This window comes from Buteo buteo, chromosome 7, assembly GCF_964188355.1.
Source record: "Buteo buteo chromosome 7, bButBut1.hap1.1, whole genome shotgun sequence".
In the NCBI taxonomy this organism is placed as follows: domain Eukaryota; kingdom Metazoa; phylum Chordata; class Aves; order Accipitriformes; family Accipitridae; genus Buteo; species Buteo buteo.
Genome location: NC_134177.1, coordinates 27,688,037 through 27,715,840, shown reverse-complemented (window position 1 = coordinate 27,715,840; position 27,804 = coordinate 27,688,037). Strand labels below are relative to the sequence as shown.

Below are 27,804 nucleotides of genomic sequence, written 5' to 3'. Positions count from 1 at the left end.
CCCCCATCCACTGGGATGGGGGAGAAAATCGGGAAAAGAAGTAAAACTCGTGGGTTGAGATAAGAACGGTTTAATAGAACAGAAAAGAAGAAACTAATAATGATAATGATAACACTAATAAAATGACAACAGCAATAATAAAAGGATTGGAATGTACAAATGATGCGCAGTGCAATTGCTCACCACCTGCTGACTGACACCCAGCTAGTCCCTGAGCAGCGATTCCCTGCCCCCACTCCCCAGTTCCTACACTAGATGGGACATCCCACGGTATAGAATACCCCTTTGGCCAGTTTGGGTCAGGTGCCCTGGCTGTGTCCTGTGCTAACTTCTTGTGCCCCTCCAGCTTTCTCGCTGGCTGGGCATGAGAAGCTGAAAAACCCTTGACTTTAGTCTAAACACTACTGAGCAACAACTGAAAACATCAGTGTTATCAACATTCTTCACATACTGAACTCAAAACATAGCATTATACCAGCTACTAGGAAGACAGTTAACTCTATCCCAGCTGAAACTAGGACAGTTTCTTTTTCCCAGGCTGGCAACAAATATGTAACTTTTCTTGTTTTAATCACAGATATGATGCATTCAGATGTCTCCAAAAATTTTATACAGTGTACATTACATATGTATATATATATATATATGCTAAGAAATAGAAAACCATACAGAAGACCACACAGAGAAAGATTATGCTCAGTCTTTGAGTAAGCTGGACTGTTTCAAGCATTGGGATGAATTGTTTCGTTACGTATGGATTATGAAAAAGACTGTAAATTATCTCGGAGCTGAGCATTCAGCATCTATATCTGGAAGCAGAGAGATGTCTGATTCTTAGCAGGGGAGAAGAAAAACAGCCCATGAATCTAATAAGAGTGAACATTTTGAAAAAAAATAGGATGAGAAATAAACTCTGTATAACTGATGAAGTAATCTAAGATGATAGTTTATTTGAACAATTTTTATACAGCAGAGCAGGAAATAAAAAAAATAAACAAACAGTCCATTTGCCCTTTCCTGGCATTATAAGACTTTAAACATAATTGTTTCAGGTTTTATTAATTCTATCTTTATTTTCCTGAAGTGTATGCATTTCTTGCTGCTATTTATTAATCAGCCAATAACTACTGTATTAATTCAGTTATCACTGCTGTTTACATTTAGAGATGAAGGTGGTGAGGACTGTTATTGCATTTATAGTGATGTGAATTCAAAAAGGACCAACACAGCTGTAGAAGTGTTTGCTTCAGTGAAAATCTCTCTAGTACCTGAAGTGCAGAGAAGCTGAGGCAAGATTGATCTTTAAGACTTTTATGACCCAGACCATTTAAAACCTGCACTGAAGAATTAACAGTCTCTATCGTATTACAGACCGCTTTCACCAGTTGAGTAGTGATGTGGGTCCTACGTTACTTGTAAAAGATGAAATCAGTCTTGGGGTCAGCTGGGTGGCATCCTCAACAGGGTATGAAGGCACGCCCTTGGCTGTGCGGAGAACACAGCCTTTCACCTCCTGTATTTACGTATAGGATTACTATCACAGAAGTACTTGTATAGTAGAATCTGCATGCAATGAATCCTGAAAGCCCTGAAAGGGTATTACATGTGCACAGATTGTCAGTACACTGTACACACTGCACAGCTAGGACTGGGGCCCAATCCCTTCAGTGTGTCTTTTCCTATTAATCTCTGCATCTGCACTAAATTCAGTGCCTCAAATTACAGATAGTCTGCATGGTTAGCCACCGAAGAGAGAACGAATCTCTCTGGGATTTCCAGATGTCTTGCTTTGTACTTCCAAAAGGGATATGAAGCACCTGAAATCCTGAAGAAATGTCCAAAGTCTCCAAATGCTTTGGATAGAAAAAAAGAGGACCTGTTTTGGAAATCCAGACATATGGCAGTTCTGGGAAAGGTGCTCTGTTTTGTAAGAGAGACAAGTCTCTACAGGTTTTGGGAGGTATGTGTGGGGCAAGCAATAATACTTCTAAGCCTGTTGGGGCTGTTTAAATCCAAAGTACTAGAAGTAATATAGCAACAGTCTTTCTAAGATGACTACCTTTCTTTCTATGTTTTCATTGGATGAAATGAATTACAGAATATTTTGAGTCTTAGTCCAAGTCAGCTACAACTGGATGAAAATCAAACCAACTTGTATCCACTTAAATCTCATATAAAAGCTCTATAATGTAATAAATTTTATAGATGTCTAAAAAAAATACACTTTTAAACTAAGTAGCATTTAAATGATTTATTGTATTATTCTCCATTGTCTAACCCAATTAAATTCACATTCGAGATTAAATTATGCCTAGGTCATATTATTGATAGGAAATAGTGCTGTTCCTTCAAACTTTGCTATGATGGCATCCTTTGTATACAAATCTAAAAGGAATTCAGGTTACATGCATTTCTTAGTTCAGTGGGCAGATCCATGACATTTTGGTGGGAAAATAAAAATATGTGGGTCCAGATTCAGCAAGATTTGCTTTGACATTACTCTCATTTTAAGTGCTAGGATATTGCACTGTCTTCTTGAGTTACAGCCATGCCCTAAGCATTCATCTCTGACTGACAACAGCAAAACACACTGATTCTCAAAATCTGTCAAGATTAGATTTAGGCTGACAAAAGACAAATAAGTTAAACTTGTATAATACTTATTATATTATAATCCTTTGAGAATGCCCATGCGACCCTGCTAGTAAAGTTATAGTCAAAGCTTTTTCACTTTTCCCTAATATTCTCATTGCTTTTCAATGCAATTGATCCTTCAGGATTTTTAACCTTGGCCTCAGAACCACTTGTGTTTGAACTGTGAAAAGCATTATGCTGAAGAAGAACATTAAAACATATTTAAGTGCGATTATGTGGCAAGAAGTAGTACTCAAAAAAGGCACAAGGGGGGATTTTATGTTTATTATCAGTTGCAGTTCACATCTGCTCTATTCACAAAAAAAGAGGGAGGAAAAGATGTTATTTCTAACTGCTAGTTTTTCAAAATCAACCTGGGACTTCACTTGATCTGTTTTTGCATTACTAGAAGTAAAAGTTACTGTAAATTGTAACTCTGTAATTCTATTGATATGTGAATCAGCAGCTACAATAAACCCTTCAAATACCTTATCTGCCAGGGATGCAAATAACAGTAATTGTTGAATAATATTCTCTAAATTTCACTTTACTTTTGGCTTTGCAAAGTGGTTATAAAATAGCCTGCTATTTGCATAATCATTTTTTAAAAAAAACAACAACTATGTGGGGAGGATTTAAGTCCCAGATGAAAAAAATGAGGAACAGCTATAATCTCCAATGAAGTGGCATTTCAGCCTAAGTGACAGGCAGAAATGGAAGATGACTTGCATACAGATTATTTGTAATGTGCTGGAGTTGGGATGCACCAACTAGAACAATAATACGTCGGCAAGAGCTTTGTTCATGTCCGTGGGATTTAGGATCAATGAAGTCATTAATCTCTTAACATTTGTGGATAAGTCATAATAAGAAGCTAACAAATAAATGGCTGCTGTACACCAAAGACTGTCAGTTCTGGATTTAAAGGAATGAATAGTTTGCTACTTCTGCATGGCCAGTGGCAAGCCACTCTTGCTCACAGCCTTGTGCTGCATTGCTACCCCAGTCGCCAGAGGCCCACGTTATCTCAGGCCCCACTGACCCTGCTGCAGTGCACAGGGGCACAGCCCGGGACTGCCAGCACGGCGGAAGGAGTCTGCAGCAGTAGCCGCAGAGTGATGAGGAAGGGCTGGGGTCTAGCTGTGGAGGACAGGAGGTGGCAGAGGATCTATCGAAGACAGCAGTGATTAGATTTGCTCCAGAAATTGCTAAGAATTGCTGAGCTAAGGTACATCTTTTAGAAAAATTAATCCTGTTGATTCGAATGTAGCTGTAGTTGACAGTATTCCACAACCTAAGCAAACTGATCTAGCAGCAGATTATTCTAAGTTTCAAAACCACACACCTTTCCAAAACTGAGGGAGAAAGCCAACGGGTCCAGGCTCTCTGAGGGATAGATGCAGCATGGCCAGAGCTTGTTTTGTAAGACAGAAACATTATTTCTTTTAAACATCTTGGCACATCTTTCTCTTATCCAAGAATATGCTTTCTTTTGGGTAGTTTAGCAGTATTACTTAAGCGGTAGAAGGTTATTGGGGCCTAGACACATCAAGTCACCTATGATGCACATACTGTGCACTTCTTTGTTCTCTGCTTTCCAGGCTTCCTGCCTCTCTAGGATTGCTTCTGTATATGCAATATGCAACTATTGCTTAAAATGGTGTTGCAAATGTCAAACACTTAAAAAGATACAAAGATAATACCTTATTTTATCATTCTTTAAATTCAAACTTACGTATTGCCCTCCCCCACAATTAATGAAAAAAACCAATTTGCCCATAAAATGAGAAATGGGATTCTGCATAACTCTTCCTATCTACAGTCTACACACACTATTGATGACACTTTAAACTCCTGATTTAATTGGCTTTTCAGTGTCAGTGTTTATTTGTATATTAATATCACAACGGAAATGAAAATTCAAGAAGCAGAAAACAGCTACACATGTTTGATGTTGTATGTGAAAGCCTTAGATATTTAGCAACTTCTCTGATGCTTTGATCTCTGAAGAAATCTCACTAAAATTATGATCAAAGGAATTTATATTATTCCAGACACTTAAGAACGAACCATCTTAGGGCAATAATCAGTATTCTGTTTAATCCTTCACCCTTGGAATCCATTATTGCTAAGCACCTCAATCTGATGGGAGTTGCATTTACTTAAGGATGATATTCTCCTAAAACAGAATAAGAAGTAACAGAAAGCAACACTTCCAACTTACAGAAAGAGCTAGGAATTGGATTTTATTCTTCTGGCTAAAAAGTGTTCTCTGAAGCTGTTTTTTAAATATACATAACTTAAGAAAATTTGTATGCAGCTCATTATGAGACCATTCAGATTTTTATTTTTCTACAGCAGACAAAGAAATAGAATTTCCAATACACAGCTACTTTTAATTTAATCTATTTCTAACTATTTCCTATTGTCAGTGTTTATAGAAGACTATTACACAGATGGATATATCTAATATTTATAAAGTAAATTAACACTCTACTTTATAACATGCAAAGGCAGATAAATAATGAATTACCCTTTCCATCAATCTGACCACATAATGTCTATTTCACTGTAATATTAAGTACCACATCAGACTGGTTGTTGTATCCCCCATGGCAAGTTAAATCAAACAGTGTGATACAAAGAATCCTTAAACTGCAGCATACAGAACAGTAGAAGAACATTAGAGCCAAGCAAGATTTAACAAAAACACTAATTACTGGTTATATTATGGATTTACCACTAGTGGTTGATGAGAGGTAAAGGAGGGTTGTACTTTTGCAGGAGCAAATAAGAGATCAAACCATGACTCCTGGTCACAGCCACAGTCTTAACAACCTCCCACATCCTGACTAAGCAATTCCTCCTCCCATTTTACCTGTGCAGATTATTGCTCTTCCTGCACAACCCACCTGCAAAGGTGGACTTTAATCTCACAGCGGTTTTCTACCAACTATTTATATTGCCGTTCTCCATCACTCTTTAATGGTGAAAGATTAAGAGTAGACTAATGTGCAAACACATCTGACTCTGAACACACTGTTGTAAGCATTCTTCCAAGCTGACAAGAAAACATGCCTACTTTAAATGAAAATCAATCTGTTAAATCTGTTGGCTCCAGCTCATTTGGACTGGCACTATTTTAAGAGCTCACAAAGAGGTGTGCTGAAGCAGTAATACCATAGAATCACGCATTCAGCTTTGAAAGTTGGTAGAGGCACCAGGACTGCAAGCGCATCTGAGGGAACCCAAATAGATGACAGAGGCAGACACAGGTTAATCATGCCTCTGACTAACTCATTGGTAGGTTATCTTTCCTTTTGGGCTGAGTGGCTTGAGAACAAGGCCTGTCAAGGAAATGTTTTCAAAGGTGCAAGGTTAATTCACCCTGGAGCACCTTCTGTCCTGAATTCAGCATTCTGTACAGTTCAGTTATCACACCCTTATAGACCCACTTTGTCTTTTGATCTTGTTTATATCTACACCACTGAAAACCAGGAAGCTGCACAAACAAGGAGATACTCCTCCAACACAAGAATATCAAAGGACTCCTAAAGGCACTCACACAGCCAAAACTCTAGTCACAAGCTTCATGTGAACTGTGAGGCTCAGGAATTCCTCCATGTTCCCAGGACTGTGGACTGTAGGACAGTTAATCAACAGCTATAGAACAACAGCCAGGAATTAGAGCAACTTCCAGGCAAATAACTTTGCCTCATTAGAGTTCATAAACCAGCTGGCACAACAGAATCTTCAGTTGCCCTTAGTACCAGGCCCACTCCATGGCTATTTCAGGCCTATGACCCTGGGAAAATGTAACATAAGAAGCAGTACCACCTAGTAACTTAACCTCAGTTCTGCTATCAAACCCAGTGATGAAATGCTTTTATCCCTCAAAAATTACTTACTTGATTAAAGTGCTGAAGTTTATCAATTAAATTACTGATAAGTGGGTCCAATCCTCTGACTTTCAGTTCTGGATTATTAGTTTGTGCCTTCAGTCCATTGGAAACAACTCTGCTGGTGTAGCTGAAAAAGAGGAAAAAAAAAAGAAAGCATCAGTGACTGGAACCATATCCATTGGAATAAAAAGATCATATTAAAGGGGACTTACAAAAAGCAAGTATTTTGTAAATGGGAATAGAAATTTGTAATAAATATTTATGGTTTTAAATACACCAAACCAGAATAAAAATCAGTGTCTTGCAGTAACATTCATTACTTCAAACTATTCTAGTCATGAACCAACAACAATTTCATAAACCACATAGAAGTTCCTTTCATTCATATTTTAATATTTGAAACTTTATAACTGACATTCTCAAGTTCTTCCATACAGCAGTCAAAGCTGATAGCTTCCAAAAAATCATTCTTTCATAATTACTGAAACCTGGGGAATTTAAGACAGAAACTAAACATCATGAGATTGAAGTCCAATGAAACGGCAGTCTGATTTTGAAAGATTCTTAATCAAAGTGTGAGATTGGACTTCTCTTGCTAGACTAGGAGTTTATCATCAAACTGTCTATAGACATTGTAAAGCAGCACCTGCCGTTCCACCAGTGCTCCTCACCATGCCTTATCTGCATTATGAACTCATTAGCCAGGGTCCATGTACAGGAATTCTCTCTAACCAAGTCTTTCTTTATTTGAAGAATAGCAGCTGTTCTCACACTGCAATGAATTGTCTCTTACCAGCAATCTTCTCTCACCAACTGTTGACTAAACAATTTTTGCCACTCTTTCCTGGAATACACCACAGTATATTCTCAAAACCTAACTGGCTTGGGGCTCCACCGTTGTACTTGCACAGGGAAAATTCCAGGATTGTGCACATTTGGTCTCTACTTCTGAACATGTCTTTACGACACCTGAGGAGGTGAACATATCAGCACATGTATGCTGAATCCAGTGCTTCCTGGAAGTATCCAAACTACCGCGTCTCGGCTCTAGCATCAATCTGTTCATGCATGATTTAAGTTCAACCCATCCACAAGACTGTAAATCCCAGAGAGATACAGAGCAACCTTTTTTGGCGAGTCATGTTTTTGAGGGTTGTATGTAACCGCTCTCATTAGTTCAGCACTCATTTGTCACAAAGTGGATCATGGATGTTTGCATGACCAGTTATGAACTGGACAAGAGACTGTTCCCAAACCAAACTCCCCTAGACTCGCATACATGCCTGGGAGGATCTCATTAAGACACCATTTTGGCATCTTTTATAAGTCAGGTATTAATTGGCTGTGCTCCTTTAGACTGAAATGTCAAGAGAAACATCCTGCTACATCTTTCATTTTGATCATACCTACATACTTTGATATCCCACATATTCTCCTATCAGTGAATTCTTCACTGTAAACCATTTTGTGCTAAAGCTGAGGACAGCATTTCAAAGTAAAGTGCCCAAATTCTATTGTAGAAAGACAATAGAATGTGGTGGGAGGAGACCTAACTCTCCAAATATATTTGTCCTATCTTAACTTCATTTAGGATGAACAAAAATTTTTATGCAAACTGCTGGCAAAGCATACTGTAGTATCCTGCTGCAAAAGGTGTGGCTTAAAAAGAGAAAACTGAGAATGGTCCACCTTTTCAGCAAACTCAATAAAATTCACTTCTCAGGAGAAAAAGAAAAAGAAATGGTTTAGAACAAAGAATTGAGAAAAATCATGGGTTTCACTAATAGCCAGAAAGTATTTAGAGGACAAACAGTAAGGAAAACCTTTTTCAGTGAGTTCGTATTTTTTGTTCACTGAGCCTTTTAAAGGTAATGTTCTAATTTTTCTTGATGTGTAACTCATACAAGTATAAACTAATCTGGAAGTATAAACTTTCATAATGCAATGGCATGTCCAAAATGATGCTCAGGTTCTGATCTTCCAAGCAGACTCAGATAGCTAGACCAATGTCCCCAAGAAGAACCCAGCTAAAGTATTAGTTTGAAGTCAAGACTGGTATAGATCCACATCAATTCATTTGGACAATATAGGAACACTGCTGCACTTTACCTGCCTTTAGATTTACTTACCTTTATTCACAAATCATACTATTTGCTGAATGCTCATCATTGTTCATCATGTGAAAATACGTGGTTACCCACTGTAGATGTACAGAGATGCTTGACATAGCTTTTTGAGATCATCTAGTTGCAATACAAGAGAAGCTTAATTTGTTGGGTCAGCTCATGGCCTCCACTAGTCTGTTCAGTGATTCTCTGTGTGCATTTCTTTGTCTGATCAGAAACTCATCAACAGCAGCAAAAAGCAAGGGTTTTCCTTTTTCATTGCTCCTGACTGCTCTCCATTCAACCCCTCGTTAGGGCTACCGGAATTTCTCTAGAGGTTTATGTCATTATAATCCAGGATAAAGAATGCAAAATTGCTTCCCCTCTGGGTTGGTTCGGGTTTTTTTTGGCAATTGATATTGGGTTTTTTTCCCTGTGAATCACAAGCCTCCATTAAATGCCTCTAAGTGGTATTACAAACCTACAGCACTACACGGAGTTTGCATAAACATGACCGATCCAGGGACATCATCAGCAGCAGCATTAATGTCAGAATCCTCAAAGGGACCCAAAATGTGGAGAGTCAATCTCAGTCAACTCATATATATTGCTGTTGCTAAATACATACTCTAGTTTATATACATTGTTATCAGGAAAATAGGACCATTTGGTATGAATGAGTTCACAGTCCACTGAGACAAAGGGGATACTCATATCCTTCAAGCTCCATTCACTTTTAAGGACTCACTCTCTAAAGCTCTAGAGATAAGCATAAATTATGCACATATATTTCTGTTGCCCAGATTGCTTGTAATTAGACTCATAATGTGGATTACCTAAATTTTAGATTTCAGAAAAAGCATGTATGAGTTGCACAAATCCTGCACCATTTGCTTATCTCCTTGGTCTAGCATAGCTTCAGTATGGCAGTCACTAAAAACTACATCTAACTGCTAACTGCGAGGCTCCAGCATATAAGAGTTGGCCCAGCTGTAGTCTGGAATGCTACCTGCACAAATGGAAATGCCCAGAAAACCAACTACAGACCTTTGGCAGTGGTGAAATAGATGGGATCTGCCAAATAAATGGTGAAGAAGCTGATGTAAAGAGAGGCAAAAGACTTACTTGCAGAGCACAACAAAACCAGCTGTTGGGTTTCCCCATAATTACCCATAAGCTCTGCTTGTCCTGTGTGTTCTTACTGAGAGATCACGTCTATAACAAGCCCAAGCCCAGAAAGACTCAGATGAACCAAAAAATGGTGAGTTCAGAAAAGGTGGACTACACCTTTCGAGGAGAAGGAGACAAGGGAGAGAACTGAACAAGAATTGCATAGCCAGAGAGAAGGGAGAAATTCCTCCAGTCCATCACAGCCAAGAACCAAAGACTGTACTAGAAAAAGACATTATGTTGATCTGACTCAGACTACTACCCTGTAAACTCTGAATCCTTCTACTAGCTCTGTATCATGCTAAAATACTTTGAAATAAACACTATATATTTCCTGAAGGATAATCTGATTACTTCACTTCTATCTAAAACATTTTTTTTTGTTGACATCAGATCCTGAATTACTGGAAATGTACATTAAGTAAGATCAGAAATTGGCTTGCTTTATTTAATAACCTGCAATTTAACTGAAATATTGTAGTACAGAATTGTTAACTCTGGTTACAGCTCTAGTATTTTATTCATACTAAACCCAAAAATGTCAGCAGGAATTGCCAGGAAAGTTGTATTAAAATATTGTCACTAGAGCAATCCTGAAAGTAACTGTTACATTGGAAGCCAGGGAACAGCACGTGCAGACAAAATTTTCATCCAGACCACAAGCCTCATGCCAATAGTATTCCACTGATCATTTGGGCAGAGCTTTGATACTTTAAAAAACAAACAAAACCAAATTACAAAAAACAACCCCCCCAAACCCAGTTTTACAGCATTTCAGAAGAACAGTATCAAGTATTTTAGATCTTAGCTAACACAGCTCATTGCAGGTTTAAAAAAGGTAAAAAGTGAAATGCTGTTTACACATGGGATTGCATTTCAACTGAAGGTACACATTTTTATTTTCTCTATAAATATAGATAGATTAAGATATTGAGTCTAAACACTTATTTTAAAATAAAGCCAGATGCTATTCTGAAATGTGTTCTTTTTCACTCCTAATGTGAAAAGGCATCTAGGTACAGGATTCCCTCAAAGACAAATATGCCTTTTTAGACAGTTCGATACTTCAAAAACAACATATAAAATAGAAATAACTTCAAATTCCAGGCAAATGGCTGCAGGAGCTGCATTAGGAATAGATCTAAGTAACAGTGATATTTAGCCACAAAAGCCCAAGAAACAGGGCGCAGTTTTCACACCACTTCCTTCCCTCCTCCTTGCAGGAGACCATACCAGTCAGGACACAAGTGTCAGAGAAAGCTCTTGTAGGCAGCTTTTCCAAGTATTATTGATCAAGCTCCAGCTGGGAGTCTATTTCCATTACTTCATATTCCTCAGGGTGCTGTTACCCTGAGTTGTGCCACTAGCAGCCACTAAGCACCCCAGTGCTTTGATTCAGTGGCTAATGGCCTGTCCTTTTCCTGAGTGAGCTCCAGCACGTGTACTTACCAGAGGGATTACAGAGCAAGACACCACACACTTCATAGGCTTTGTAACATGCACTGAGCATTTCAGAATTATCTATATTGGAAATTCAGGACACCCGGAACGTGAACTTCATCTGAATGCAATTCTCTTAATTTTAGTTCTCTTTCCTCCACTTGAGTATTTGGCCTAACATAGCTGCATAAGAGACATCAGAATTCTTACTTAATTGTGGGAGAAACAAGAACATCTAACATCACAAGGCAAATCTGAAAATCTGAGCCTCACATTCAGCTCAGAGGAATCCATGAACTGCCATAAATGTCTCTGTGGGACAGAAATTGCTTTCGATGAAATAATTTGTTGTACAACCTTGAGAGTTGCCATATACAGAAAATAAGAATAAAATGCACTGGCTACAATATTAAACATATATTTGCTGAGAAGTTTTGAATTTGTTAACCACGTTTGTAAAAAATATAATTCTACACTACACACCATCAAGGCAACAAATTTTGAAGCAGAAATATTTTTGTAATTTGCAATGTATTTTCTCATCATTTTTGTTGGTACTGGTTGAATAATTCCACTGTGATCAACAGGGGCTAAAACACCACAACCTTTCTGAGACATTGGCAAGCTCAAACTCTTTGTGACTAAGAGTCTACTGGTTCTAAAAGTCACATTTAACCATCCATTTCTTTGGCATTATAAAAATGTGACTGTCCTATTTTCTGTACAAATGTATAAGCTATTCTGCAAGAAAAACAACCCCTCTCCCCCCCCTCCCCCAACAGAAAACCACATTAAAAACCTGCAGACTGGATCACCTAAAAAAATGGTTTTCTCAGCCGCCTAAAAATCAACAGTAGTCCAGCAGCCTGTTAAAGCCAGAAAAGCCTAAAGAAAGCCAGCCACTAATTTTATAATCAAGAAAATCATAAAACCGTTGAGACAAAGCTAGACTTTACAACGATCATTTCACATCCAGTTCTGCTTTTTTCATCTTTGTGCATAACTTCTTAAACAGGAAACAACCCTAGAGATATATGTTGCCTGTAAAACCACCCAGAAGTAGATAGCACTATGCAAATAATAACTACAATGAATTAAAATTACGTCTTTTTAGGCCCATATGTTTGAAAGTCAGTCACTGACCAGGCTCTCATTTGCTAAAAAATTTGGAAGTAGCCTGTTTATTTCAGCAATATACTCAACACAGGGTCAGAGCAGACACCACCCACCACCACTAAATGACTCAGAGGTTAAAGGGTTAGAGGGGGAGAAGGAAGGGAAGAGCTTTGAATGTGTCATTTAGTAAGAAGCAATGAGAAATATGGATAAGCTATTTAACTGGCCTTGAGATCCACTGAACAATTAATTCAGTTACATTAGGCATGGTTCACCAGATGGTGTGTGTTTTGTCTTATATTTATTCATAATTTGACCCTTGGGCTAGAATGGTTTGCCTGAAATTCAATTATGTGAATCCACTGCTGATCTACACCAGCCTGTTGTGTCTTCAAATTAATAATTTGTGGACATTTCACTTGTAGTTTTTAGATGCAGCCCTTGGTGCATGTGACACTGACCTACAAGGCAAGGAATGATTTTCTCCCAGTTCAAGGAATGCAGAAATGTGCACCGACCAGTAAGAGCAGTGACATAATACCTGTATGGTTGCAGAATTTGAAATAATTCATCAAGATTATCAGCCTTGATCTGATCAACCCTTCTGCCCACTTCTTTGCAAAATGGAAAGAACAAGCAGAATATATGGCAACTGTATAACCCTTGCCTGGTTATCATAGTTGCTTGTCACTCAATAAGGAACTTCAAGGAAGCAAAGCAAATGCCGTTTTCCAGAAGTGTTGTTGATGCTTAAACATAATTCTCCAGGAGGAAAAGCCAGCCAGCACAGGATTCTCCTTTGAGTCAGCTGCCCCTAAGCTGCTTCACATGATGAGACTAGCAGTGGGTGAGTCCCCCCACCTCCTTCCGATCCTTGTCAGTAAAACCGACCAACAGACAGATTATGCTTCATCTCTGAGCGATTCCCACAATAGCTCTACTCAAAGAAATGTCTTGTATCATACTTTCTATCATGTCTGTAACAGCTTAGCAAGCCTGGATTACAGTCATTGAGTATCTTGGCTGAGAGGTCTCAAAGAAAGGAATGATCAATCCACGACCAGTTCTCTAGGAACTAAATGCTCTTTCACTAAGCTGCCACAATAAACAGTTTATTTAAAAAAAAAAAAAAAAAAAGAAATACATGCTGATAAATTTACTGTCAAGTAAATTCAAGTAAATTAGTTTACTAATCAGCAGCCATGAAAGGAAAAAACTGCCAAAGTTTGCAGATTTTGGTTTTGTTTTATAATTTGGTTTCTTTTCATCTACCTAACTTGGATATTCAGTGTGTAAGTGCTTTGTAGAATTAAATCTTGGATGATTTCATGACTGTAGCATTTATTCAGTTGGCCTGATCCATTAAGTCATTCTGCAACTGGGTCCATTAACTTAAATGGATACATTCCTTGTTTATAGGAAAGGTTTCAGTCAGGCCTCCACTCATAGCAAAACTGTAGTAAGAGCAGCTGAATTCCACCAAGCAGCTGACAAAGCTGTCCTCTAAAAGTAACAGCCTGCAAATGACACTCTTCAAGGGCACATGTTGGGAAATCTTGAAAGTTCCAGATGTTTTCAAGCCCTTGCATGCAGGACTGCAGGATTTTGTGTGATTGTTGAAAGTCACATCTTATAACTTCTTGGGTAACCTGAAAACCAGTAGGGCATTTTGTTTGTTTTTAAGGAAAAAAGCACGTAATACATGCCAGTGTACAGCAGGAGCAATTCTACTGAAGTCAGTGGAGTCGTACTAGCGTAAAATCTGGATACATCACATGAAAATCAGACCCTTTGTGCACAAAGAAAAAATGTTCATGTGTTCTGAATGATCAGCTGAGCACAACTGAAGCAATATTCTCCAAGAGAAAGATTTTTCTATTTAAAAATACCTATGTAAAGAGTTCATTTTGAAATGATTAAATAACTGCCAACAGACTACAAGAAAGCTCAAGTCTAGCACATAATGAGTTTAGCTACCCTGAAGATTTTGTGAAGCAGAACTGACACGATGTGAATACTGTCTCTGCCAGAACTATTCTAATGGGCTTCACCAGACGTTTAACAAATAATCTTGTTTATTAGTAATTATGGGAAATGATGAGACAGATACAGTGTGCTAACGGGCTGATAGGACAATTAAAAATAAATAATCACAAAGCCAAATAGCATTTATGATGGTCTTTCTCCACTTCTGTAGGGCTAAAAAAGACCTCCTGCAGTATAGATTACAAAGACAATTTTAAGACTGCAGGTACAAAAACAAGTTACCAGAAGGCTTCAAGTGACTGGATGATGCCACCCCATGAACACTGAAAATCACAGTGAAAAGCAACTCAGTGAAGGAGTGTACAGGTAAGAAATCTTACCATCAAAAAAGATGTGTTCATCAGTTTTTCCAGAATCCTGCTGAAAATGTACTGACTCAAGCTTCACAGAATACTTGGAAAATGCTTGAAAAGTGTTGTAAAAAAGTTATTACAGATTGTAGGTGAAACAGACTACATTCTTTTCCTAGGTATATGAAAAGTTAATACTACCTTCAAGGCACACTGAAAGCACCAAAGAAATTTGTAGAAGTTAATTGGACAGTCTTTATTATGTTGAGGGAAGGAAAGTACTTGCCTTGAATAACATCATATAGGAAAGCTCTTTAGTTTAAAGTGGAATAAACTCTACAGGACACGCAAATGATACCTCTATACCCATCAAAGTGAATATAATGAGCAATGAAAATGATACAAACCCAAAAGCCAGTAACTTAACTAGGAACTAGCAGCATAAAGACTGTTCCCCATTAAATGAATTTGAGAAACAGAACAGAAAATAGAACAATAAACAAACAGTATATACTTATCAAAGTAATGTCTGTGGCCATTCCTATGGGAAAAAGTAAAGCTAATCTGAAACACCTTTTCCTCAGTAACTCCTACACTGGGGAAGAGCATTCTTCAAGTACAAACAGGAGAACAGAGCCGAGCTAAATCCTGATGGAGGATCTGATTCTGCACCTCTCGGAGACTGAAAACTTGTATCCTGTTCTGGGAGCTGTGGAAAACAAATGGAAACATATGACTGCCTAACTTTTTAACCTGCCAGATGGAAGACACTAGTGGAAACCAGGACTGAGTCAGCAGAAAAGAAAATACAGTCTCAAGAGAGGAGAGGACTTGAACTCTTAGAAGCAAAAATAAAAGCAGGCTAGCAATAAACTTCATAGCAGTGGAGAGAGAATGAATACCAAGCAAGGGCTCAAAATATTTGGTTGATAGGACTTTTGGTAGGCCAAGGCAGCAAGCATCCAATTCACTTTCTGGAAACCCTGGTTGCTGATAATTAAAAATTAAGCTTGACAGATGACCGCTGGTATACAAAAGGATGTTCTATGATCCCTGCATAGAAATTTTCATGAAGAAAAATGGGGAATGTCCGAATTTGCACAGTATCAGACATATGTCACAGGGAGAAGACCTTGCCTGTGGCTCATTAAAAGCAAAGCAAAACAAAACATAACAAAAATACGTTAATGCTAAGGGGTCAAAATTCCAGGTTTCCTCAGAAGTCAGTTTCTCCAAATACACTTAGATACACATGGGAGATTAACAACCAGCTGACAATAATGAATTCATGAACTGTAGCTCTGTATGAACTCAACTCAGGGACTGAACTCTGCCCTCAAACAGCCTTGGCTTAAACCCTCTGGCTTCGTCACCCCCTGCCATTCTCATTGCAGCCTACAGCTCCTACTGAGACAGCCCTGGGTGTGTACCGCATGCATCTGTTACTTCCACAATCAAAGCTACTGTTGAGCCTAACAGTGCGGCATGACTGTTGTTGAATATCACTGCTCCTGCAGCAATTTCAAGTTTCTTGTCTCCATTTTTAATGCTTTCCACAACTGTGATCCCCATGCTTATCTCCACGTCCCTTCACCTACCCTGCTGATCATGCCAACATGAACGCAGCTTTGCTTACTACATTCTAAACCCTATTCCTCTCTCCCATGCCTTCTCAGGCTACTCTTTAAGGTGACTCGCTACCTACTTTCACTCCTCCCTCAATGCCTACATGTATTGCAATGCTGACAAAGCCATCAACTACTGCCAAGGCTGGTGCTCTGTAATGGAAAGATGCACTTAGCTGGTACTTATCTGACACAAGGAGCAGATCAGCATATATATAGCAGGCGTTTGGATAGTCCAGGCCCACTCTCTCTTCCAGGCTTAAGTGTAAGGCATCTGAGATTTGCACTTTCTGAACCCCTATCACTTCTCCTGGCTATTTTGGCTTCTTAAGGATGTCTCTGACCATCATGTATTCTAAACATGCACTAATGCACACACATTTGATTTCATTCCCTCATACAGTTTTTCCAATATATTTGTGCAGAGTTATTCAAGGCAATACTTATCTGCCCCAGTGCCTTCACTTCTGCTCAGGTCTTAATATCTTATAGCAGCTGTTTGGTCCTTTAGCCACAGATGGAAGAGTTATTGACCCTTTCTGGGCTGCAGGAGTGTGAGGTACACAGCTCCAAACTGTTCCTGTTTCCAAGTCAAAAACTTTATCAGTAAGATGGTGATACTAAATTTTATATAAGTAAAAAGAAAATAGGAGGCCTTAATGCTGTATAGAAAGAGCTTAGACACTAAGATTTCCAAATCTCCTGACTCGGAGTTCTTAAACTCCTTCCCTTTTGCTTAATCTTTTCCACCAGCAAGACAGCTGAATTCATCATTCCAAAGCACCAAAGTTTTATTCCTTATAGAGGAAGCAATATTTATTGCAGAAGCTATGAGCTACCTGTTCAGCTCACCAGCAGATTTATAGATTTCACCCAGCTCCTTCCTTTTGCAACTGCCTAACTGGCATAGCTCAGGACAATCAACATTCTCCTAACAGTAAAACACCAACAGCCAAAATGCACTCAGCATATTCTGCTGCCACTAGTTGATAGCTATGGACACTGGATCAGGCTTAGCTTAATTATCATTATCCTGTAGGCACCCGTATTACTAGAATTCCTCACAGATACACCAAAGCCTCTGCCATGCTAGTACCACAGGGATATGTTTTGAACACGGACTTTTTTCAGTGCCAGCTTCATGGTTTGGAAAGAGCTTAGGCACGTAGCAGTTTTAATTTGTTGCTAGCTTATATCTAACTAAATGTTTGATTCAGTAGTTCAGTATCTAGCAAAAATCATCATTTTTATCACTCTTCAAAACACTGCAGAAAATGCTAGCATTGGTAGAGGGCAAGTATGGTCTAGTTATGGAGATTAAAATGTCTTAGCACTTGCCCAAGAGAAGTGTTTACCCAGTTCAAGGCTGAAGAGCTTGAGAGTAACGTGGGAAACTGAGCGGCCTCAATTCATGTTTTTGTCGTTAAACACAAAGCATTGTTTTCCTTGCTTGAGTGTTTGCTACTTCTCACAAAAATAACTGTACTAGAAGAGAGGTCAAATGCAGAAAGATTTTCCTGTCATCACAAATTTGAAAAAGAGAATATTTATACAAAAATCAATTTACTTGACCTATACTGTTCCATTCTTCTGCTAATACTGTTGAAGATTTATGTCTGGTTAAAACTGTTCCCTTCCACAGTTTAGCTTCTCTCTCACTTGATTTTTGCAGTAAGGTCACAATCCTGAGTTCATGATTTTATACTTTGTTGCCACAGCCAAAAGCAGCAAAGTTCACTGCAGGATTAACTACATCAAGGGCCCAATTGTTAGGGGGAAAAATATTTAAACACAAATACTGTGCGGAAGAAAACCTAAGAAGAAAAATAAGGACAGGGAATCCTTTTTCCCCTGATGTAAACATCCTCTTGAAAATCCAGGTGTCACAGGGGCTTCTGTCCTGAAGAAACCCAGTTCAACCATGTGAAGCACTACCTTAGTTTTGATAGTCACTTCTAAGCTGGATGACAGTAAGTGGGAAGAGTAACCACTTCTGACATACTTGCAAGTTAGTGGCATGTTTCCTCTAGAGTTTTGATTTCTGTTGCACAGATTCCCTTCCCTTACACTGCCGCAAGAGCACTAAGACCTTTGTGTTGCATATAGTAAAAATACGCGCTATAAAACCCCCAAGTAAATGAACACAAAGCAGATCATGAGACTCACTAAACACAGGTAAACTCAAACGACCTTGCCATCACACATACACACACAGTACACTCAGAAACATGCATTTTTTACTTTTTAGCTAGAAGATGTAGACACCTGAAAGCAGAAAAATAAACAGACTGAATAATGTAACATAGAAAGAAATAAGCCTAACAGAGCATTATGCTAAATGCAACAGAGAAAGCAACTGAAAAGTACTCAAACAAGTAACTGATGTTGCAGTGATTGCAGGGATGTTCACGCAGCCCTCATGTACATAAAGCCCAAGTTGACCTGACTTTTTTTTGCATGTAAGTATGACCACAAATAATCTGTTTAGTAATAACATGCTGCTATTCTCAGTTTGTATTTAGGGGATGAAGTTATGGTGCTTTAAGCACCTGTCCCATCCAGTTTGCATTGGGCCTAAAGAACTTAGGCTCATACTTGCTAATGAGCAAGGAATCAAATGCTGAGCTCCCACAATCACCCACCTACTACATCCTTCTTGATCCTCCCTGGATTATAACAGGAATAAACAGGTGTCTCTTCCACCCTCCTGGATAAAGGCACGCTAATCCAATCAGTCTGTTACCAATTACATTGCTAGAATACTTGCCTCCAGGTGCAAAGGCTCACTGGGACTTTCTTCTCAGCCCTCTTGGCACCCTGGAAGGAGCAAGATGCAGCCTTCATTATTGCACTCCCAGCACAAGGCCAAGGAGACACTTGAGCGAGGTCAGGACTTACCCACAAGCTAGGCTGGCATGGCTAAGGCAAGATGAATCCTCACTCACCCACAGGAGGACTTAGCAAGCTGCCTTTTAATGAGTGCTCCCCAGAGAACATGCACATGCACTTCACTGCACAGCCTAAGCACTTCTAACAGTAAGGCAGAGGTCAGGACCTATCAAGCAGCATGTTATTTTTTCTATGGACGTTAAGGTGCAACACAAAGTACTTCAGAGCTTGAGTTTGGCCACCCTTGGTTAAAAAAAGGGAGCTGATAGTTTCAAGTGGTTGCCATGGGCCAAGCAGACAGACAGCTCTTTCCTCAAGCTCAACAGCTGCCCTGAGATGCAGAGAGCTTTTGCACACCACGCATGCTGGAGCTGATACCGCTCAGCATGGGGAATATGTACCTGCCTGTGTTCAGCCATAAGGAAAGGCCTACAAATACCAGGAAAAAAATGACAAGAGGACTGACTCTGTTTTCCTGATAAAATCAGGAGAAAAAAAAGAAGAAAAGACAGGAAGTCTCTTTTTTTGTTGTTTTTTGTTTTTTTTTTTAAGATGTGTACAATATTAAAGAACACAGAGAACCAAAGTAATTTTGAACACAAGACAAAAGGAATGAGAGAATAGCAGGCAGTTTGTAGCTGACAACTATCAGCTACAAAGCACCACTTGTTATCCATGCGCTAAAAATATTATGACCATTAATGGCAAGGACGAAGGAAAAAACAAATAATAGACGGAAGAAAAAATGATGTAACGATGTAAAAAAAAAAGAAAACATGTGGCATTTCAACATTTACAATAGGATCTGAATAGGCTTCAGTTGTCTATAGTGTCATTCGTCTTTGAGGTATCCTGAAGAACTTTACAAAGGGCTGGGCTAGGCTGGGCTGGTACTACTGTGACTCTGACAGCAAATGGAACAGGCATTAGTCACTATAAACAGCGCACACAAATATTACAGCTGGTTTTCAGTATGTGAAAAACTTCGCAAGTCTGTACAGCTAACACTGCTGAATACTTAATTTCTTTTTTTAATAAGATGGCAAGACAGGACAAGGATGCTGGTGATGGCCAATTGTTCATTCTGAGGCCATGGGCTCAAATTCTTTGACATATGAGCGTTTGCAGTGCTTGCTGGTTATTCAGCAGCCCATGTGAACGCTTCCTTGTGGACAGTCGCAAGCAACACCAGAGCACACGTTCTTGCTTTGGAAGTTTCAGGTGGGCTGACTGTTGGTGGGGTCGGTACCTTTTAGCAGGGAAAGAGAGAATTTCTGTCCCCTTCAGGGCACCGAGTTCCTTTAATTAGGGTGTAGACTTAAAGGGGTAGGGCTGAGCAGAAGGAGGTGATGCAGATAGTATTGGGTTGCTGTGGCACCAGTGGGTCTGACCCATGGGAAGGTGTCCCACTCTCCGGCAAGGTGGCACTAGCCCAGCCCCTAGCTCCCGCCGATGGAGCAGCAGCAGGGACAGTCATCTCTGACACTTCCTTTTCTCATCAGCTGGCAGAGACAGGCTTGTATTGTGACTCTTGACAATGAATACCATGGAGGTAAAGGACATGCAGGAACCCAGGGGCTTTTGCAGTCTGTCTGTACCTCCTGCCACGTGCCCTACTCCAGATCCAGCACAAAGCAGAGACAGAGTCCCACACCACCCCCCGAACAGGCGCAGACCCAGTCCTCTCTTTCCTGTAACGAGTCAAAACCACCTCACCACTCCTAATCACGTTTGCAGCAGCACAGCACAGGCGAAGGGACACATCTCTTTCCCGGAGCTATTGCTCGGGGCCGTTCAGCTGTCTAGGTCGAGCACAGCATCAGGAACCACAAGGCAGCCTGCAGCACACAGGAGCCGTAGGCTGCCAGCAGCAAGCGACAGCGCCCAGGGCCCTGCAACCGCAACTACGCCCGCGGCCCCGTAGCACCGGAGAGCGGGTCCTGCTGGGTGGGCTGGCCCGAGCGGCGGCGGCTTCTTGGCCAGCACAGGCCGCGGGCGGCAGCCGGGGGGGGTGTGCAGTGCGGCTGGGCATCAGCAGGTGGCAGGGCCGGATCAGTCAGCCCCACCGCGCCAAGCCCCCGGCCTGAGCGGGGTGGGGGGCACCACGTCCTCTGTCTCCCTTTCCCACCCTCTACCGTGCTCTTAGTTAATAAGATAAAGCTAATGTAACGGGGTCAGACTTAAACCCTTCCAAGCTTTTTCATAGACCGCAAGAAGCTTTGGATCCCACATGGACGATTTAAGGCAGCTGGAAAACTTACCGTGAGGACCGGTACGCCACAGTCAATATTCAGATCTGAGGAATATATGGCTGGAAAAAATCTTGTCTGTGAACATTATCCTGCACAAGGCTTTGATGTGACAGTGAACACAAAACCACCCTGTTTAGATAGCAGCTGAGGTTTGTCATCATTAACCAAAAGGTTTTCCTCAGTTAAAGACTGTCTTACAATCTGAACAAGAAATGATGCCTGAATCTGTTCTGCAGTGACTTGCAGAGGAGAGGAAAATTTCTTTAGGCGCAAATCCACCGGCTTTGAAAGTTATGCTGGAAAAAGGCAAGGGGAGCAAGAGAAAGATGAAGCATTGACTGTCATTTCCTACCAGTGCACAGAAAAACTTTTACTAAAGCAACTGGGCAGAAAAGCTATGAACCAAGTTCTCTTGTTTTACTGACTTGAAATTAAGTGTTTCCTATCAGAAACAGCAAAATATTTTCTGCAGACATTTATTAAACACATCAATACTCTACTTTGAGACTGTATTTAAAGAACAATTAATGAGAAAAGGTTTAAAAATGAGATTAAAGTTAATCAAAAAAGGTGTGGGGGCAGGAGGTGGAAGTTTATTGCTTGCATTTCAGATGAATCACCTCTTTTTACCATAGCAAAAATTAACCGAAAAAAAATAGAGATCAATTTGGCCAAAAGTAAGTAATTTCCCCTGATTTTTTGTTCTAAACTAAAAAAGTCCATTAAGGCCTGAGGTGTATCCCAAAGTGTCTGTATAGTTTTACATACACTTACAAGCTCCTGTTTGGATCTTGCCTTGGCATGAGAGTAAATATTATCAAAAATTAATAGCCTCCATGTAGACAGTTATGCTCAGCAATAATGATCTCTAATCTATGTCTCAAAAGCATCTCTGAAACCCTTATGACAGCTCTCCCTCTGGCAAATAGTGCAAACACAGCAAATTGCTTGGGGAAAAAAAAACATTTAATCAATGTTTTATTAGTCTTCATCTTGAAGAGAGCAATATATGATCCACATGAAAAGGTAAGACATAAAACTATTAGAAATTATTGGATGATTAGCTTAGCCCAGGCCAAATTTGTCAGGCAATCAAAGCCTGTGGCTTAATGTCACTGCTCTAGAAGGGACGAGTCTGGAACCTGTAGAAACAGAAGTAAGAGTCACTTGTGACAGACACAACAGGATGGTCACACCATGAGGATGCGGTCATCTATCCTACTTACAAAGCCTGCACCAAAAGAAACTCCAAACTCTGAAATAGAGCTATGAACAGAGTAGACTGCATTTCTTCACCCGTATGCAACCATGTCTTCAGTCACCTCATTGCCAGAGACTGGTTTCCCAGCTGACCCTCTTTCTCCTTCACAAAGTTGCCTGCTTTTGCAGAGAGGTGGGTTTCCACACTAGTGGACTGGACTGCAGGCTGGAAACCTTACACCTTAGTCATGAAAACAGTTGTGCTTGGATCTGCACAAATCTGTGGGGACTACTCATGGATTTAAAGCTGGACACACATACTGTTTGCAGGAGTAGGGCCTTTGTCAGTAAACAGTTAGAAAGATACATAAAATCCATTAGTATAATCATCAAGTAAAAGCTATTGATGGAGATACCACACTCAGAAACTGCAACATGATGTTGTAATGCAGGCTCAGGGCTTATAGTGCAGGTTAATGAGGAACCAAGCAGAGAGGTCTGCACTGTGTTTCTGAGAGGTATTATTCCCACTTTTAACATAAAAAAGCCTGGGAGGAGAGCCACGCTCAGACAGGCGGCTCCCAGTTGCCTCCTATCAGCAGCAGTCCAGAATCTCTGCTGAATGCTCCAACCAAAAGCCCTACCAAGTACCACAATATATCCCTCCAATAGCCAGTTCAGCCCTGGGCACAAGAGGTGCATGAAGAAGCAGTAGTAGTAGTAGATCTCCCTGGGGGAAAACAGCAGCGCCTGCGACACACATGGATGGCACAGCAGGGACAGCATCTCAAACACCGAGTGCTTGGTGGCACTAAGACACAGCAAAAGGCTGAACATCAATGACAGGGTCTGAGACCTGCCTGAAAGCAGCTCCTGGAGACCATGTCAACCTCTAGGTTTCTGTGCCTGCTCCATGCAGGCATTTTTTTTGATGCAGAGCAAATACCTTTTATTCATAAAACCTGTCTCCACTTGCCTCACTGAAAACCCACTCTCTGCTTCCTTCAAACTAGTCAGAATAGTGACCACAGGCTGTCGCCACAATAGGTGTGGGCTCTGAAGGCTGATATGTAGATAAAGCTCCAACATGTCCCAGAGCAGTGAAGCACTCCTTGTACCAGCTACTGCACTGGCCCAGCAGGGACCATTGCAGAAGCCAGGCCATGCTGCATGAAGCAGGCACAGGCTTCACCTCCAGAGCTCCTCCAAGGAAGTGCAGAGACCATGCAGCCCTGCAAAGACTCTGTGGTAGCGTGGATTCCCCGCCCCCCCCCAGCGGGAACCTGGGCTCACAATGAAGGACCTCAGGAATACCTTCAAGAAGAGGCATTGATTAATCACACAGCTCTATGCTTGTGGGAGTGGAAATGAGAAGCCTTTTACTGGCATCCTCATTATTTAATGATCATTAGAGCCCAGTGTGCCGTAAACTGCCCCCAGTTTTTATTTTTACAAAGAGGAGGTAAATTCACTGCTCCTTCTACAGATGTCTTAAAATCTATGCAGTTAGCCCTCAAATATAAAGGAAACTGGAAATGCAATGGCATAGTTAAATCCAAATAATATAGAATTAACCAAACTACCCACTCTGTGCTTTGGAGGGGGGTGGGGAAGTGAGAGCTATTGCTTAAATTATTCTTGCAGCTTTACATGGTTAGTCTCCAGCAGCTCTAATCTGCCTCATTTGTAATTTCTCCCAACTGCAGGAGGCATGTTGGAATTGCCAGAGAAGATCAGCTCACCAGCACATTTAGCCCTGAATTCCCGCCTCTGGCAACTGCCTAACTTCTAACGCTTCAACAGAGAAAAAAAAGAAAGTTTTCATCGTATACTTAACAAAAGATATTTTTCTGAACCATGGATGACAGCTTGTAGCCTCAAGCATGAAATTTGATTACTTAAGTTTACATCTTTCTCCACCTTTTCTCCGAGAGATATATTGTCATTTACACTCTATTTATGCTGGTGTATTTTTCACTGGCCTTCCCAAAAACAAGACAGAGAAAGAATTTCTTATCCAGCAAAAGAGATCCCATGAGGCAGATCCAAGGTTCAAAGGACTGGCATGTCTTCTAGGAGTTACACACAGCTACCAGGAGAGACCCAGAGCCTGTAACTGAAGTTACATCTATTGCTGTAATTACCTACCAAACTCCTGACCTTAACGATTTTTTTATGTAAAAGGAGTGTATTACAGCATTTCTTTACAAAGCAAGCAAGCTATAATTTCTGATAATTTCTGATCCCAAATAAATGTGTAAGCTTGGCAAAATCCAAATAAAAGCCACTGCTAGCTTTTATGACAGAGCACCAAGACCGCTTCCAAAGTGCACAAGGTACGCTGAGAAGGACAGGGATGGGAGCTGGTTCTGTTCCCCTAGATGTTTGTGACATTCTTACAGTCACACATAGACATCACTGCAAACATGCTGTTGTTACTTCAACATGCTGCAAGTGAGTGAAGCAGACTAGTACTGATAATGATTAGATATCTATGAAATTCTGATTTTTGGTAGGAAAGAAGCTCAAGAATTTTCAGTTCTAATTTAAAAGCCAATGCAGTAATTTTCTGTGATTTCACTGTGCTTATTTGACATGCCAATCACAAAAAGTAACCCAGGAGGAACTGCACTTCCATTTTAATATAATTTCAAATAATAGCACCACATCTGTTGCTGAAGAGTGATTAGTACCAGTACTTCCGTTAAAAGCCAAGTGGCACAATATTACTGCTCAAATTCATCTGTCTATTAAAGCTTGCAGAGTGATCACCTCCTACAGACTCTCAAAAGTTATAAAACTGCATTCAGTGTGGAGAGTGACTCTCTGCATGTCATCTTTATAGCTGGGTAGGTTTACAAAAAAACCCTCTTGTGAATTACTATCTATTAACTCAGCAGAGAGGAAAAAGCCAGTTTGTACAGATTCTACTGAAAAAAAGGAAGTAGCTTTCATTCCATTAAACCAGTGATTAAACTATTACATTCTTGGAAATCATAATTTTATAGTTAAGTCTAATACACTGAACAATTTAAAACACAGAATCTGGTTGGGGGATGTTCCATACAGTGCTATGAATATTCAGCAGCAATTTGAACCTTGAGCTCCCCCTTGTGCCACATAACTAAATTACAAACAGAATAATTCATTTTTTCTTTACTGGCTTGGGTGGTGGGGATTTTTGATGAGTGGATCCAAGAATGCTGATGGACAATGCTGATGGGCATCCACTGCCTGGCCCATTGCCGCACAACTGTTTAATATTGTATATATCAATTAAATGTAGCACCTGACTGAAAAAAAAATTAAGGGTTTTTTACTTGTGCTCATCTCACAAAAGTATATTTCTTAACCTTACTGACACTCACATCAAAATGCAGCTGCATCTTAATGCATGCAATACATGTTACATGCAAAATGTAGGATCTAGATTAACTGTATTCATGGATTCCTTTATTTGGACCAAAACACAATTTTTGACATGTTTTTCAAAGAATATGCTTTTTCTCTGAACACATATGGAAATGCCAGATAACCTGAGGCATACAGTCCAACGTAAGAATGGTCTCTGAAAAATCAAATGTCATCTCTAGCCTTAGTGTAACTAATGTTTTGAAAACAGAGAACAACACAGGCAATATCTATGTAGACAACAAATTAGACTGCTTCCAAGGACAGTCTTTGAGGCCAGTCATTCTAACCCCTTATTCCAGATTTATTCTTTTGTAATAAAGTAATAGCTCATATATAAATTCATAAGGAAAAGACAATTCTGCTATGCTGTGGGTAACTAATGCTGACACCTGGGCACTCCAAGAATGACAATCATCCATTTCAATAACAGGGAAGTGTTTCTTGAAGCAAAGTTGCCTGTTTGAAATAAGAGATACTATTCTCATAAGGAAAATCTATGCCTGTAACTGGGTTTGGCTTATAAACCACATGCAAATAAAAACCAAACTAATGCACACATAAAATACATCTTAAAAATGTATTACGAACTGCCATCACACCACAGATTATATCAAGCCAAAATGCTGTTCCCCTTAAAACCCAAAAGAAATTAAACTTGATGAGAGCGGGACAGGACCAGGGGGTTGAAGACCCTTTAGAGTATTTTAATACCTGTCATTTAAGTAAGTGTTTGAGGGTGTGGGGCATAAGACACAGGCTGACAGGGGTTTTGCCAAGCTTTGCAAACTTTAAAAGATGAGATTTTTTGAAATCTTTAGAAATTGCATTTGTTTTGAAATAAGAAAGAACAGTGTTTGTTAAAAGTCTATGGCCTGATGTTTTTCTGGGCCTTCAAGAATAGCTCTGCAAAGTGCTGCAAACCTGCTTTTTCTGGGATTTATGTCTGCTGTCTTTCTCTGGTCTCTGTAGCAAGAGCTCTCAGCATAAAGGCAAGAAGTTGACATGCAAGGTCTGTAAACATGTGGACCATAAGAGCAGGCTGTGTTTTTTTCTCTTTCATCCATCACATGTTCTGTAAGCCTAGGCAGGCCCTCTGTGACACATGACTAAAGGCACTGCCTTCCCTGGACTTGCGCAGGTGTTACTGACCAGGAAACTCAGAAGCCAATGGCACCAGCACACACAGAAAACAGACTCCAAAGTGGAGTTCTGCCTGCAAGGCTAACATAAATACATTTTTATCACCAACATCTACAGAGAAAACAGACTTCACGTGGTATGCTGTGCCAAGTAATTCCTCAGCCAGAGGTATGCTCCTATGTAGTGATTTCTGAGATTAGAAACACACTTGAACCGACAAATTCTGTTTTTCCAGTGTAGATATGTGTAAAATAAAACCTGTACAGCAATCGCTAGCAAAAACTGACTCCTGGAAAGACTGGAGACAGGTACAGTGAGACAGAGACAATGGAAACATCACCCATTTCCCCACTCAGTAGATAAACCAATATTTAGCAAATCTATTTCTTTAGAGCAGCGCTTATATTTATAAAAATGCTTGTAAATTTTTATCAGTCACACAGCTCTCCCAGAATTTTCTATTGCATACTAAACAGGTAGCCAATTTGCAAAATATGACTAGTCTTCAAATATCCTCCTAGTTTTTTGGAGTGCTTTGTTTTGGTTTTAATCATTACTCTAATTTCTCAGTTGTCTTTGAT

General features: G+C 40.0%; 1 protein-coding gene across 3 annotated transcripts in view; it reads right to left on the bottom strand.

Moving 5' to 3' along the window:
* LOC142032815 (glypican-5-like) overlaps positions 1 to 27,804 on the bottom strand; it is a 416,769-nt gene that overhangs the window by 169,337 nt on the left and 219,628 nt on the right. For all 3 annotated transcript variants that reach the window (XM_075031958.1, XM_075031959.1, XM_075031960.1), the window contains one exon: positions 6,543 to 6,663. In XM_075031958.1, the coding sequence (XP_074888059.1) occupies positions 6,543 to 6,663 (121 nt within the window). The remainder of the gene's footprint in view (positions 1 to 6,542; positions 6,664 to 27,804) is intronic.